The 13752-nt window shown below is 36.2% G+C and overlaps 1 protein-coding gene across 4 annotated transcripts; it reads right to left on the minus strand.

Moving 5' to 3' along the window:
• Positions 1 to 10511: 10511 nt before the first annotated feature.
• Positions 10512 to 13686, minus strand: LOC133829597 (peptidyl-prolyl cis-trans isomerase FKBP19, chloroplastic). Of its 4 annotated transcripts, none has more exons than XM_062259325.1 (11): positions 13548 to 13686; positions 13058 to 13189; positions 12923 to 12983; positions 12690 to 12833; positions 12513 to 12598; positions 12318 to 12368; positions 12141 to 12221; positions 12011 to 12055; positions 11549 to 11604; positions 11089 to 11164; positions 10512 to 11001 (listed from the first exon to the last, which is right to left on the minus strand). In XM_062259325.1, exons 2-11 carry the CDS (start codon positions 13166 to 13168, stop codon positions 10906 to 10908), a joined length of 807 nt encoding a protein of 268 aa, XP_062115309.1. In that variant the 5' UTR covers positions 13169 to 13189; positions 13548 to 13686; the 3' UTR covers positions 10512 to 10905. The 4 variants fall into 4 exon arrangements, 3 of the variants coding, with proteins under 3 accessions (XP_062115309.1, XP_062115307.1, XP_062115308.1); XM_062259323.1 differs by having other exon boundaries at positions 12690 to 12836; XM_062259324.1 differs by having other exon boundaries at positions 12690 to 12836; positions 13058 to 13185; positions 13548 to 13656.
• Between the last annotated feature and the right edge of the window lie 66 nt (positions 13687 to 13752).

Consider the following 13752-nt stretch of genomic DNA (forward strand, 5'->3'; position numbering starts at 1 on the left):
AGACCGATTCTTGTTGAAGCCATTTCTGGGATCTTTTACGTAGCCCTGCTCCGTCTAATCGATCCATATCACATTCAGGTTGGTTGGCCAAACCTTCACTGGTCGGACAAACACCTTACTGGGCAGACATGCACCTGACTGGGCAGACAAGCACCTGACTGGGCAGACATGCACTTGACTGGTCGGACATGGTCATGACTGGTCGGCCAAGGTCATGCCTGGGCAGTCATGACACTTGACTGGCCAGTCAAAATTCTTCACTGGTCTACCAGGTCATTCCTAAGCCAGATCACCTAATCACTCCTTGCCATTTGTCATTTCTATTGCCACGTCATTGTTTTCAAATTTTGGGATAACACCCTGGTTGTACATGGTTGTCTTCCTTGAACTTCTTGGCGAAGATGATACACATGAAGGTTATGAATAAATGGACAAATAGTTCATTTGGTAAACTTTTGAAGTTTATGAAATTTGCATTCCTGAAGGAGAATAAGATTATGGCTTCATTCTATGAGTCTAAGAAAAAATGAGAAAGTTAGGGTTAGGTAATCAATCAATTCATGCTTGCAAGTATGACTGTTGTTTGTTCTAGAAGGAGAATTCCCAAAAACAGATTTTTCCTGTATGTGGTGAGAGCCGATGGGTTGACAAAGACACAAAGGGGAAAAAAGTTGCCCACAAAGTGTTGCGGTACTTCCCTTTGACTCCTAGGCTGAAGCGTCTTTATGGTTCAAGGCATACAACAAATGATATGACCTGGCATAGTACGGGACGGTCGAAAGAAGATGGTGTGTGCACCATCCTGTTGATGGGGGTGCTTGGAAAAAATCTGATTCCAGATATCCTAATTTTTCCAAAGAACTAAGAAACGTTCGATTGGGTTTGGCTGCTGATGGTTTTAATCCATTTGGTAACATGAGTTTATCTTACAGCATGTGGCCGGTAATATTCTCTACGTAAAATATGCCTCCTTGGCTGTGCGTGAAAGAGTCATCATTCATGCTGACCTTATTGATTCCCGGTCCGAAATCACCTGGGAAGGACATGGATGTCTTTTTGAGGCCTGTGGTAGACGAATTGAAGGAGTTATGGGATGAGGGAGTTCAAACCAGAGAGGCTGCAACGAACAGTGTATTCAGAATGTGTGCAGCACTATTATGGACTATCATTGATTTTCCAGCCCGTAGTAGTTTGTCTGGTTGGAGTGACCAAGGATATATGGCATGTCCTTCATGCAACGAAGACATTCCTTCATGTCGGGTAATTGGGAAGACAACTTATGTTGGTCATAGAAGATTCTTATCTTCTACGCATAAGTGGAGGAAGAGTCGCTTGTTTGATGGGAATTATGAAAAAGCACGTCCTCCAAGAAAATTCAGTAGTCAAGACATACTCGAAAAATTAGCGCATGTTCCAGATTGTTTGCCGGGTAAACATGTCAGTTTCGGGGGTGTGAAAAGAAAACGAGATCCAAAAGAGCTTAATTGGAGTAAAAATAGTATTTTCTTTGAACTTGATTACTGGTCCGAACTTGAACTAAAGCAAAATTTAGATGTGATGCATGTAGAGAAAAATGTTTGCGACAGTTTACTCGGTACTTTTCTTATGAATGAGAAATCTAAAGACACCACCAACGCACGAGTAGACTTGAAGAATTGGGGTATCTGAGAAGAGTTGCACCTCAAGGAAATCGGTACAAAGTTGATCAAACCACATCCTATGTACTCTTTCACACCGGATGATAGAAGGTTTTTTTGTCAGTTCGTAAAAGGAGTTAGAGTTCCTGATGGCTTCGGTTCAAATTTCTCTAAGAAAGTAACTGACAATGATGGCAACATTGTTGGGTTGAAATCTCATGTTTGTCACATTCTTATGCAACGTCTGTTGCCGGTAGGAGTTCGAGGCTACTTGGATAAGTATATTTCGAAGACAATCATTGAACTTTGCAATTTCTTTAAGAAAATGTGTGCTCGTACATTGGTTGTTAAGGACATGAAGAATGCAGAAGATCAAGTGATACAAATTTTGTGCAAGTTGGAGTTAATTTTTCCTTCAGCCTTTTTTGACATAATGATTCATTTAATTCTTCATTTTGTAGCAAGAAGTTATCCTCGAAGGACCAGTTTACATGAGGTGGATGTATCCGTTTGAGTGATATATGAAGAAGTTGAAAAATTATGTGAGGAATAAGGCGCGCCCTGAAGGTTCTATAGTGGAGGGTTATGTTGTCGATGAAGCTTTGACTTTTTGTTTGCAATATCTTCAGGGCGTACAGACTAAATTTAATTGACTTGAAAGAAAGGCGGATATTGTTATTCCTAAAAGACAGTTGTCAGTTTTTGAATCACAATGTCGTCCAAGTAGCAAAAAGAAAATCATATCCCTTGACTTCATCAGAAAGAAGCAGAGTGGTTTGTACTCAACAATTGCCCTGAAATCCAACCATATATGGAGTAAGTAGCTCAACACATATATGAATTCATTAAATTTAATTCATGGCAAACTGTTATCTTACCTTAATCCTTGTGCTATACAGTGAATGCCTTCGAGAAAATTCAAACATAAATCTTCAAAAATATTTCCTATCTGGTTTAAATTGAAGGTAAATTATCGAAACTATAGAATTCTTATGAAATTCGTATCGATTAATACTCATCTTATTGTGTTTTCTTTTTTTGTGTCATACTCTATAGATGGGTCGTTTGCGACAAGTATAGTCAACTGAGTGTATTGATGAATTATTTGCTTTAGTAAACTGGTCCAATCAGAATGCACACTCCTACACAGCTTGCATTGTTAACAGTGTGAAGTTTTTGGTCCATAGTTGTGACGAAAGACGTACCACTCAAAATAGCGGAGTTTCGGTGCCAGGAACTGACAGTTTCACTTTCTATGGCCAACTTGAGGAGATTGTAGAGTTATGCTATTCCCATGGTTACTCGGTAGTATTGTTTCGATGCAAGTGGTTAAACATTGATGTAAGCAAGGGTCGAAATGTGACTGAGAATAACATAACTAGTATCATGATTAATTCTGAATGGTACAAGAACGATCAATTTATTCTCGCCACTCAAGCAAAACAAGTTTTCTACTTGGAAGATCCTTCAAGAAACAAAAATTAGAAGGTAGTACAAGAAGTCAATCATCGAAAGATCTGGGATCATCCAAGTATCGATGATGATAACGAGGTTGATGTCGTACACGATAGAACTTCATCAAATTTTGTACTCACTGTGGAATTAGGAGAGTTGGAGATTATGCATTTGGATCGACCTGGCCACACCAGCATAATTGGGGAAACGTCTCGATCTGTTATGGATGTGGATGATAATTTCATCAATGACGATGATGATGACGAAATTAGTGAAGATGATTTGGAAAGTACATATGATGATGTAGGAATCTACATTGATGATGAATAATATTTTCTTATGCATATTCATATTTGTATGTTTAATGTGTATGTTTTAATTTGAAGACTTTTCAATCAATATATGATTTTTCTCAACAATGTTTGTTTTTCAATAGTTTCGACTGCATTAACGAAATTATTTAAGTTATGTAATTAACCTCCAACTATAACTGAGTTTAAGTTAATAATTATTTAAACTGCAAAGATATGTCTGCTACTGTTGCTTGTTCTCATGGTGGTGATGGAGCGGATCCTCCTCCTCCTCCAAGTCCCACGCGAGTTCCTACTTCCTGTGAGACAGGTAATATACTATAATTAGTCTATCTTTTATCAATAAATGACAAATTGTTATTATTTTATTCAATTTAATTGTATTGTTTAATTAACATATGCAGCGGTTGCCGCAAAAATAAGAGGTCGGTCTCGATCCAAAAATTTGCAGCAGCTCGTCAACAACAATAAAGGTCCGTTGGCTCTACAATTTGATCTGAAGGAGGGAACCTACAAATCAGTTGATGATATTGGGACGTTGTTCACAAGAATTATTGGCAACCTTATTCGTCACCATGTCCCGTTATATTATGACTCGTGGCAGAGTGTTCCGGATGAGCACAAGATTGGATTGATGCAAAAACTTAAGGTAAATTTATCTACTTATTCACGTGTAATGTTTTTTTTTATATATAATTTAAAAAATCTCACCATTTTTTTTTAGGAATTTTTCATTCTTCCCAAAGCTCTCCCTAAGTGGCGACTGATAGAGACTGGAATTGAGCGAGAGTTTTAGGATCGCTACAAGGATAGAAAAGGTCGCAAGAAAAGACACTTCGATGAACATGGAGGGTATGATGATATCGAGACAGCCAGAAAGAATCCACTGGAAGGCATTGACAATGAGAGTTGGCAGAAGTTGGTTGACCTTTTCACCACTCCACAGTTCATGGCACGTTCAAAGGTAAATGCTGCCAACAGAGCAAAATAGAAGTATCCAAGTCTCCATGGATCAACTTCTTATGCTTCTGCTCGATTTAAGAAGGTAAATAAAAACATATAGATAATTTCAAATATTTTAAGTTATCTTAATAATAATTTCAATATTTAACTGATATTTTGTTAAATTTTGTTTTCTAAAGATGAATCTTCAGACCAAGGAACTGCCCAGCATAATCGATACCTTCCATGACATGCACAATCATCCGACACGAAAATGGGTGAGCACGAATGCTAAGAATGCATATGTAAGTAACTTTCTAAGTTTTGTATCTATGTATATTATTCAATTATATTATGTATTAATTGTCTTGTTTCTAAACTGCAGGATGCTTGCAGCAAGAAGTCCAGACATAATCCCAATCTCAGTTTCAATCTAAATCTGAAGCAGGAAGTGCCAATGTCAATGAGAGATAAGTCATCTCAAAGATACTTGGTCAACATCGTGGGCACAACCGAGGTATTGGACGGAAGTTGAAGGGCACTAGTACATTTGCCTCAAGCGCCACCAAATCCTCTTCACAATCAGAGGCATCACCGTTTCCGTCCACCATAGTTGGCCCTCCGTGAGACCACCTGAGGCTTTCCAGTCCATGATTCAACACTTCAGTCAAGCCTTTATGACACAGAATAACAACTTCCAGCAAATGCAACAATATTTGCAAACAACAAATCTGAGCATCCAACCTCCACAGTTTTAGCCTGTCAACTTGGACATGAACATGATATAGTCCATGATGGCAAGCTTTCAACCACAGCAGCCACAACCACCACAGTCACCACAACAACAACCACAACAGCAACCACCACAACCAACACAACAGCCCGACAATAATGACTTTGGAATTGATTTTGATGACATTTAGTTTTATTAAGTTACTATTTTTAAATTATTAATATTTTGTGTTGTTTTTTTTTTTAATTTTGGAGACAATACTACTTATATTTTGTTATCTTACATTTTGGAGATTATGAACGTTGTTAAATTGGTTTTATTATTTAATTAATAAATTGGTTTTATATATTTATTAAATTAACATTTAATAATTTATTAAATAAATTTTAATCAATATAATTAATTAAATATGTATATATTTTTTAAATTGTATACCTACAGCGACGACATGTTGTCGCTGTATATGGAGTGGTCGACGGACCTACAGTGACAACATGTCATCGCTGTAGAAGTTTTTTGAAATTCAAATTTTCAAATATTTGTACCACCAATAGCGACGACATGTCGTCGCAATATCCCATCCCAACCGAAAAAAAGATTTCCTACTGCGACGACTGCGTTTTGTCATCGCCGTAGATTGCTACACATACGGACCTATAGCGACACCGTTGTTGCGACGACATATCATCGCTGTCTACCTACAGCGACAACAAAAGTCGTCGTTGTAGAACATTTTTCTTGTAGTGATACAACATAAATATTATCTAGTTACAAGTTGCTTCATCACGATCTTAATAATCTTATGAAACAGATTAGAAGCACATAACTACATAGAAATTACAAAAAAAATAAAATACATACTTGAAAATGTTCTTGAAAAACACCAAAATGGAAGAAAGAATGGTAGAAATAAGATGGTAACCAAAAATTAAGTACCCAAAAATGGTCTTGAAATTCCATATTTATAGCCAAAATGAGAGCATTAAAATAATCAACTTAAATTAATTAAATAAAGTAAATATGGCATATAGAGGTAAATTATAGGGTGTAATGATGATGTTGTGGTGAAATATGTGGAAAAATTGGGTAAAAATGTTGCATTTTTGGACATAGGGGACAAAGGGACAAGGGAGCCATTTGTTGGGCTCAATAAGGGGTTGTGGCAGGGAAGGACTTTGGCTGGGCTTGGCTGGAGGTAGGCCCACGTGGTTGATGGGCGTGGGTGAAGGCAGGGAGGAGGCTGGTAAGGTGCAGGGCAGTTGGGCTTTAGCGGGCCTTGGAACAAGAGCTGGGAGACGCGGGCCTAAGTGGCTGCCGGGCTGGAGGGGCTTCAGGAGGCAGCTGGGCCGAATGTTGGTGGGCTGGCAGCTTCTTTCCATTCTAAAAAATGCCATATTTTGCTTTATTTCTTCTAGTTTTATTTCTTTTCTCCTTTCCTTCATTGCTCTTGTTTTTCAAGAGCCCAAAAATACAAAATATTCCCTATAAAATAAACATAAATTAAATTAAAACTAAATATTTTCAATAATAAAATTTACAACATAAGTTCCATGAAAATACTAATTAAAACTTAATTTATTTTAACACTTAAGCTCAAAAGTTCATCTTTTTACTTCCTACTTAACAATACTAATTTCAAATAATTTAAACTACAACATATTATAATAAAATATCTATAAAACACACAAAAATATATAAAATCATGATAAGACTAATAAATTCAAAATTACTTAAAAACTCAATAAATTAATTAAAAACTCAAGTTCTAAGCAACAATTAGCATATAAAATATGGTAAAATAACTATATTTTGTAGAGTTATCAAGACCACATTATTATGTAGATATATTTGAGTTATTCAGCACGAGACGATCCTAGTGAGCAAGTTAGCAGAAAGTCATAACGAGACCCAATACCCAGCTCGGGTTGAGCCTAGGGTTATTTTGGTAATCTAGTACATTACTGGGGTTTATCGGGTAATAGGAATATATTTGGTGATTAATTGGAGATATTAGAATTAGTTGGGAAGAATGTGGTGATATTTGAGGAATAGTGAGTATTGGGATAAAAGACGGTTTTTCCCTTGTGGGTATTGAGAAGCAAAGGAATAAGCAGGGGCATTTTGATCATTTTGGCCCTTGGGAATAGCCTAGTCTACTAGAGACTTTAAGAAAATAAGGAAAAACCAACACAAACACTCAACTCTTCTTCTTTATCTCGTTTCTCTCTTTCTCCTTGGAGTGCTTGGGGTCCTTTGAATTTTTGGAAGTTAAAGCTTGGGAATTGAAGGAGTTTAAAGCTAGGATTCAAGTTAAGAGCAGCCTAGGGTCAAATTATCCAATTGAGGTAACATTTTTAACTACTAATTCTATGAGTTTCAAGAATTTCTGGGTGTTCTTGAGCTTCAAAGCTTAAGGTTTGGCTTTGGAGTCTTGATGAGGATTTAGTTTGGTTTTTTGGGTATAAATGATGCTTATGATGTGTTATCGAGGTTTTGGGACTCAATTCTGGGTTTGATTATGAGTTGGGGTGAATTCTATGGGATTTGGCTTAGAGAAATGCTTTGAAAATATGGGTTCGTAGGGTTGCATCGCGCCGCTATTCTTAGTGCACCACGACCCACATGAACTCAGAGGCTAGGACGGTTCTCTAAATTGCCTTGGCATCGCGATGCCTGGTGGGCTGCACCGCGATGCGTGTCCAGGGAGATAGCTTGGGGGGATCTCTGACTTGAGGCACGCCATAACCCTTCAAGAGTGCACTACATCGCTAGTTGGGAAAGTTAGCCAAAAAGGGTTTTTGAGTATGGGAACTCAAACCTAAGGGCTTGGGAAGGATTCTACTACCTCATTTAGTGGAATTCGAGGTCCCAGAGGCAAGGACTCGGTCCAAAAGCCTTTATTTTTAATAGATATAAATGGATATCTTGTATTATGATTGTGACTAGGGTACCGCTAGGGCTCGGAAGGGGATCGTGCTCAAGGGTCATTTTTAATTAGCCAGTGCTTGGACTTGAGGTAAGAAAACTGCACCCTGGGTTATGATTAGGGCTCGGGCCCTTGTGAATGAGCATGATTACGATTATGCATGTGATTGTTTGATTAAGCATGATTGAATGCTCTGTATATGGATTATTGTTAAATGAATTGTACTTGTCTGTATTATTTGATTTAAAGGCTTAACTTATAAGTCAAGGGAGGCAATAGCGCGTTGAGCGCTGGTCGAAAGGCTTGACTTATGAGTCAAGGCGGTAATAGCGCGCTGAGCACTAGTAAAAAGGATTGACTTATAAGTCAAGGGCGGCAATAGCACACTGAGCGCAAGCCGATATGGTTAGGCCTAATCAGGAGCGTGGTATACACTTGACTGGCCCTATTATAACGACCCAAAGTCTCACATTGGCTAGAAATGGGAAGGATCTTGGGTATATAAAGTTGGACACCATCTCCATTGGAATGAGGCCTTTTGGGAAGGTGCCCAAAAACAAATCCGTGAGGGCTTAGGCCCAAAGCGGACAATATCATACCAATGGGGAAATAGATGGTGTCCGACGGTCCTTACAATATATATCAATAAGATGATCCTATATATAAACATGTAAGTGAATAGATACAGTATACAATAGCACACTTCGTAACAGATGAAATAATAAGCACCAAATAAAAAACCACATACGCCCAGGAACCATCGAACGACGTAAATAATTTTTTTTTAAAGGAACATATGCATATATTGAAGTCAAAAACTGGAATGACTACAACCCAAAAGTACTAAACGAATAGCACTAATTCAATAATAAATTTAATCGAAACTTGTATATACTAAACTGCAAAAAAAAAAAAAAATTTATGGAAGACCAATACTACCATAAATTCCTCAAGAATTAATTTAGGGATGCTCTAGTACCAATTGTAGAAATACTTTAATATGAATTTACCCATAATTAATTCATGAGAAATTAAACAATAAATAATAAAGATTAGCGGAAGCGTACCAGAATCCATTGAATCGATTGTACAACGGTTATGATCTTCCAAATTTGTAGTCAAATCCTTTTGGGAACCTTAGTCTCTTGATGATGGGGATTCAAGAGTGAAATGGTACGTACTGCAAATTGGGGACCATTACCTGTTTATTAATAACTGCCAAAACAGTAACTAATATTTATTGGCTATTTCTAATTTGGCCCCTCATCAAATTAGAAATTGTCCTTATGGTATCCACATATTAAAATCACGACAATCATGCCCTTAAGTCATAACTTTATTCCAAAATAGATCACATAATTTTGACTCATTTATATGATGACCCAACACACAATAAATATGTACAATTGTGGCCCTAAATAAATTCCCAACAACCATTTCATACATTCTTCTTCCAAATTATCAATATCACAAAATTTCTTTTCTTAACAGTGGATTTCCAAAATTCTCCAAATTTCGTCTAATTTAAATTTCATGTAATATTTATTTATATTAATATATGAATTTAAAAAATTTAGTGTGATAATATTTATAATTATAAAATAATATATTAAATAATAATGTGTGGGACTATAGTTGACAACTTTTTGGATGACTTAGCATTTGAGCATTTTTATGAAAAAAGTTGTCAAAAGTGATGTGGATGGGAGAGAAAATAAAAAATTATATTTTTGAATGATTTGGACATTTTATGCAACTAATGGGATAGCTAGCATTAGACCATCTCCAACCACAACACCATATTTGCCGTTGCACCATCACCAAATATGATAAAATTTCAGCATCTTATTTTTTCCCATTCCAACCACAACACCAAAAAATATATTCTTCATTATTATATTATTATTCTTTTACATAATTGAATACTTTTTATTATTGTATTATTTTACTAAAACTATCACAATTATTAAATAATATATATATATAAGATTATTATAAAAAAAAACATTTGCCGTAGCTACATTACCCCAACATATATGATCTTTGCCGTGGGTTGGAGGAGTAAAAAACAGTAAATATGATCTTTGCTGTAGTATATAGCGTTGGTTGGAGATGGCCTTAGAGTTGCTCTAATACTCTCACATTACTAATCATATATTTCAAACATTTTTCTAACTAGATTTTAAGATGTTTTTTTAATTCTTCTGCCTAGGTTAAATAATCACATTTTCCCCTATGTTTTGCAAATCAATCACATGTGAAAATGTCAGAAAATGGTTAGAGAAAGGTGTTAGAAATAGGTCAAAAAAGGGTTAGAAAATTGTTACCATAAAAAGGTTAGAAAAATGTTAAAAGGATAAAAACTGGTTAGAAAAATGTTAGAACCAAAAAAAATTCTCACTTTACACTAAAGTTTGTCAGTTCAACAAAAAAATTAATATTTTTTGCAAGTTTTTTAGCCCAAAACAATTCCAAAAACACATGTAAACTATTATATATTCAACCTATAAATAGCAATAACACTTCCTTATTATCAAACTGTTTTACAATCAATTAAATTACATCAAACATTAATTGAAGCTTTTAACTGTACTTTTATTCATAATGGATTTTATAAACTATATATAGCAATACTTATCCAATTGAACAAAATTTACATCAAATATTAATGTTTGGTAACATGAGAAGAAGAAAAAAAAAGAATCATCAATATTTTCAATCTTGTATCAATGGTGTTCACTGAACCAGCTTTCTCACCATCCCAGCTTTTCAACACCATGAGCTAGCTAGACAAGAGAGGTCAAAAGTTGCAGAGCTTGGAACTTTTTTTCTAGAACAAATCTGTTACTGCAGAAGTTGAGAATCTGAATTGAGTTGAAAATTGAAATTGGAGAGGGAGTTTCAGTTTGGTATGATCTTGAGTAACTCAATATCAAACAAAAGAGTCTTGTCTATCAACCCCTGGTTCCTCAATACAAAATCCAAGGCTCTTTGGCCCTGCAACATATCACCATTGCATGATCTTTAGGAGAATTCACCTGACTGTATCATAGAATAACCAAAACAAAGAATCATGAGTGTTACCGAAAACGTTGTTGGCCTGGGGCCGCTCTTGTTGTAGTCGTTGTCAGGGTATCCCAACTCCGGGGGCACTATAATCCTGCATCACTGTGAACTAGCTTGTGAAATTTGCTTATATATGTATTCACATGTATAATGAATATAGGAATCTTTATAATAAAAAGGGTCTATTTTCACTAATTACTCAATGAGAGTATACTGTTGGTTATCTTATCTCCTTATTTATTTTAGCTCTACTTTCTGCTCCATTACTCTCTTCACTATTATACAATGCCTTCGGAGCATGCATTTGAAACTGAAATAACGCCTGACCACAAGAGCTTGAAGACTGAAATGTGATGGCAACAAGCACCATACACATGTGTTTATCAAATTTATGTATTTCTCATGATACTAACAACCTTTCAATTCCAATAAGAATCAAAGGGTGTGTATAGCAGAAAAGAAAAAGCAGGTGCAGCACCTTCTAATGCTACCGATAGTCATGCCTGTTATTGCCTCCTCGAAAGCTGGTATTACCTGCCATTCAAGATCCAGTTGTAGAATCAATTATAGCCAGTGACTGAATAGGTTTCATCACACAAGAGATAATGTCATAATGAATATGCTCAATCTGTTTGATATGCCCCAAATAGCATCCTCAAAACTATAGCAGATATAATAGACAAGGATAGAGAGAAATTAGAAGCAGAGTGCTTGTAGAGAATATGGTAATGAGAGAATTGTTATTGAATGGACAAAAAGATGAGAACCAACTAGAACAATGAGGTATTCGAGAGACCTCAACTCTCCCAAATGCAATAGCTCAATTACAACTCTACTCCATCTCATTCACTACCCATATTATCCACACGTCCTTCTATTATCTACATTTTATTATTCGAAAAAAGCAGGCTATGCTTAGAAAATGGAAGCAGTGTATCACCTCTTGAGATCCTATTCGAAACTTGAAAAAATCCTTGTCATCACCCTGCAAGATCGAAAAGATAGCGCCTGAAGCAAATACTTATCAAAAGAGTATTGGTTTTGAAGGATATGTAGCAGCAAAATAATACCTCAAATGAACCACCTTTAGTCTTATTCCGAGCTTCAAATATACGGCCATAGTAACCTATTGTGTAACCATCCCAGTCAACCTGAAACATGGAAGAGTCATTACTTTTTTGCTTTTTATGTTTACTGAGAAAGTAAGAGAGTGATATGGGCAAAGAAGAAAGAAAGAGGTGTTATACCACAACTGTGTCTCCCATATTAGGAGTAGGGCCTTCTCCAACTCGCAAATCCTGCATCTCAGATAGAGTTAAACTTCGCACCATTCACACACACATCCTCACCCACCCAACCGCTCGAGTTAGCGTCAAGTCTATGAGATAAATAATAAAGATGAAGAGTAACAGTAAATGCAGTGGGAATGGAGGTTGAGCAACCTTATACTGAAGACCTGATTCTGTTTGAGTATAATCAGGATAATTCATTTTTGTTTTCCCATAGTCCTTCCCTCTTAGTGCTGGCACTGCATACATATATACCCAAGAATTCTTTTGCAAATAATTCCAAAGAATATATATTTATTTATTTTAAAAACAAATGACAGATAATATTACTATCAGTAAATTGGGCTGCAGCAGCAGGTTCACAAAAGGTGGAAGAGTCCCACAGGGATGCAACTAGAAAACCCAGTGATGAAATGACAATGTTTCTTCTTGTGCTGTCATGACTGAGTTTGACATTGATTCCTTCACTTGCATCTTCTTAATGAACAAGAACACATAAATCTGATGAACTACTGAATATAAATAAATTATTTTTATCAGTTAGAAACAAAAGTAACACTAACTATCGCCACGCGGTGGATGTGTAGTTATGTCGAGTTGTCCTTCTGCAATAGCTTGCCATCTCTGAAATCGAAACAAAATTTGTTCAAGTTGAGTGGCCTAATATCACATATTTAGATATAGATATACAGAAATACCTGAGTCTGAGTCTTAGTTTGAGTCCCAGGTAGTAGTTTTGGTTTTGGGCATGGAAGGGATAGTGTGTGCTGTGGTACACATCCAAGGGCAAAGGCTGAAACTGATGCCATCAGAGTGCTTCTTCTGTCTATCTAAAAGGGTTAATAATAATATGAGTTAGAAATCCAAATTCAGGATGTGAAAATGTGTTATGAGAAAACCCAATTGCTCATACTCTTTTTATCTAAGATGAAAGTTAATACTCTTTATCTATTTAGCTAATACTATAGTTTATCAAGAACAACAAAGCTTAGCTCATCATGACCACTCAACTCACTCAATCTTCTTCTGTTTCTAATTCAACAATGAACATAATGAAGAGCTATCATAACCAATTCTACACAGACATTTCATCAAACATCATATAATCAACTACAACAAAACCAAAAATACAGAAATCTCTACAACGGCAAAAAAAATGACCCCCCAAAGAAAAACAGAGAAAAGTACCAACGACGGCGAGCTGGTGAGTGTAGCAGCTGCTCAAGCTTGAGGTGTTCTCGGAGGTGAGAAGAAGAAGATGAAGATGAGCGGAGGTAACGAAAAACAGAAAGTGAGAGAATATTGAATGCTTTTTCTTTCTCTTTCTAGAGTTTTGGATAAACGACAAACGACAAATAGGTTCGGAAAACGACAATATATGTCTCTCGCCACG

The sequence above is a fragment of the Humulus lupulus genome, chromosome 4 (genome assembly GCF_963169125.1).
Source record: "Humulus lupulus chromosome 4, drHumLupu1.1, whole genome shotgun sequence".
NCBI classification, from domain to species: domain Eukaryota; kingdom Viridiplantae; phylum Streptophyta; class Magnoliopsida; order Rosales; family Cannabaceae; genus Humulus; species Humulus lupulus.

What these genes read in the sequence shown, in the direction of transcription:
- LOC133829597 (XM_062259323.1), bottom strand. Translation starts at nt 13,168, where the DNA reads ATGGCATCAGTTTCAGCCTTTGCCCTTGGATGTGTACCACAGCACACA. An exon ending in AATCAGGTCTTCAGTATAAG is followed by an intron (nt 12,369 to 12,512) that starts GTTGCTCAACCT and finishes TCTGAGATGCAG; the next exon opens with GATTTGCGAGTTGGAGAAGG. An exon ending in CCAGGCCAACAACGTTTTCG is followed by an intron (nt 11,002 to 11,088) that starts GTAACACTCATG and finishes GATATGTTGCAG; the next exon opens with GGCCAAAGAGCCTTGGATTT.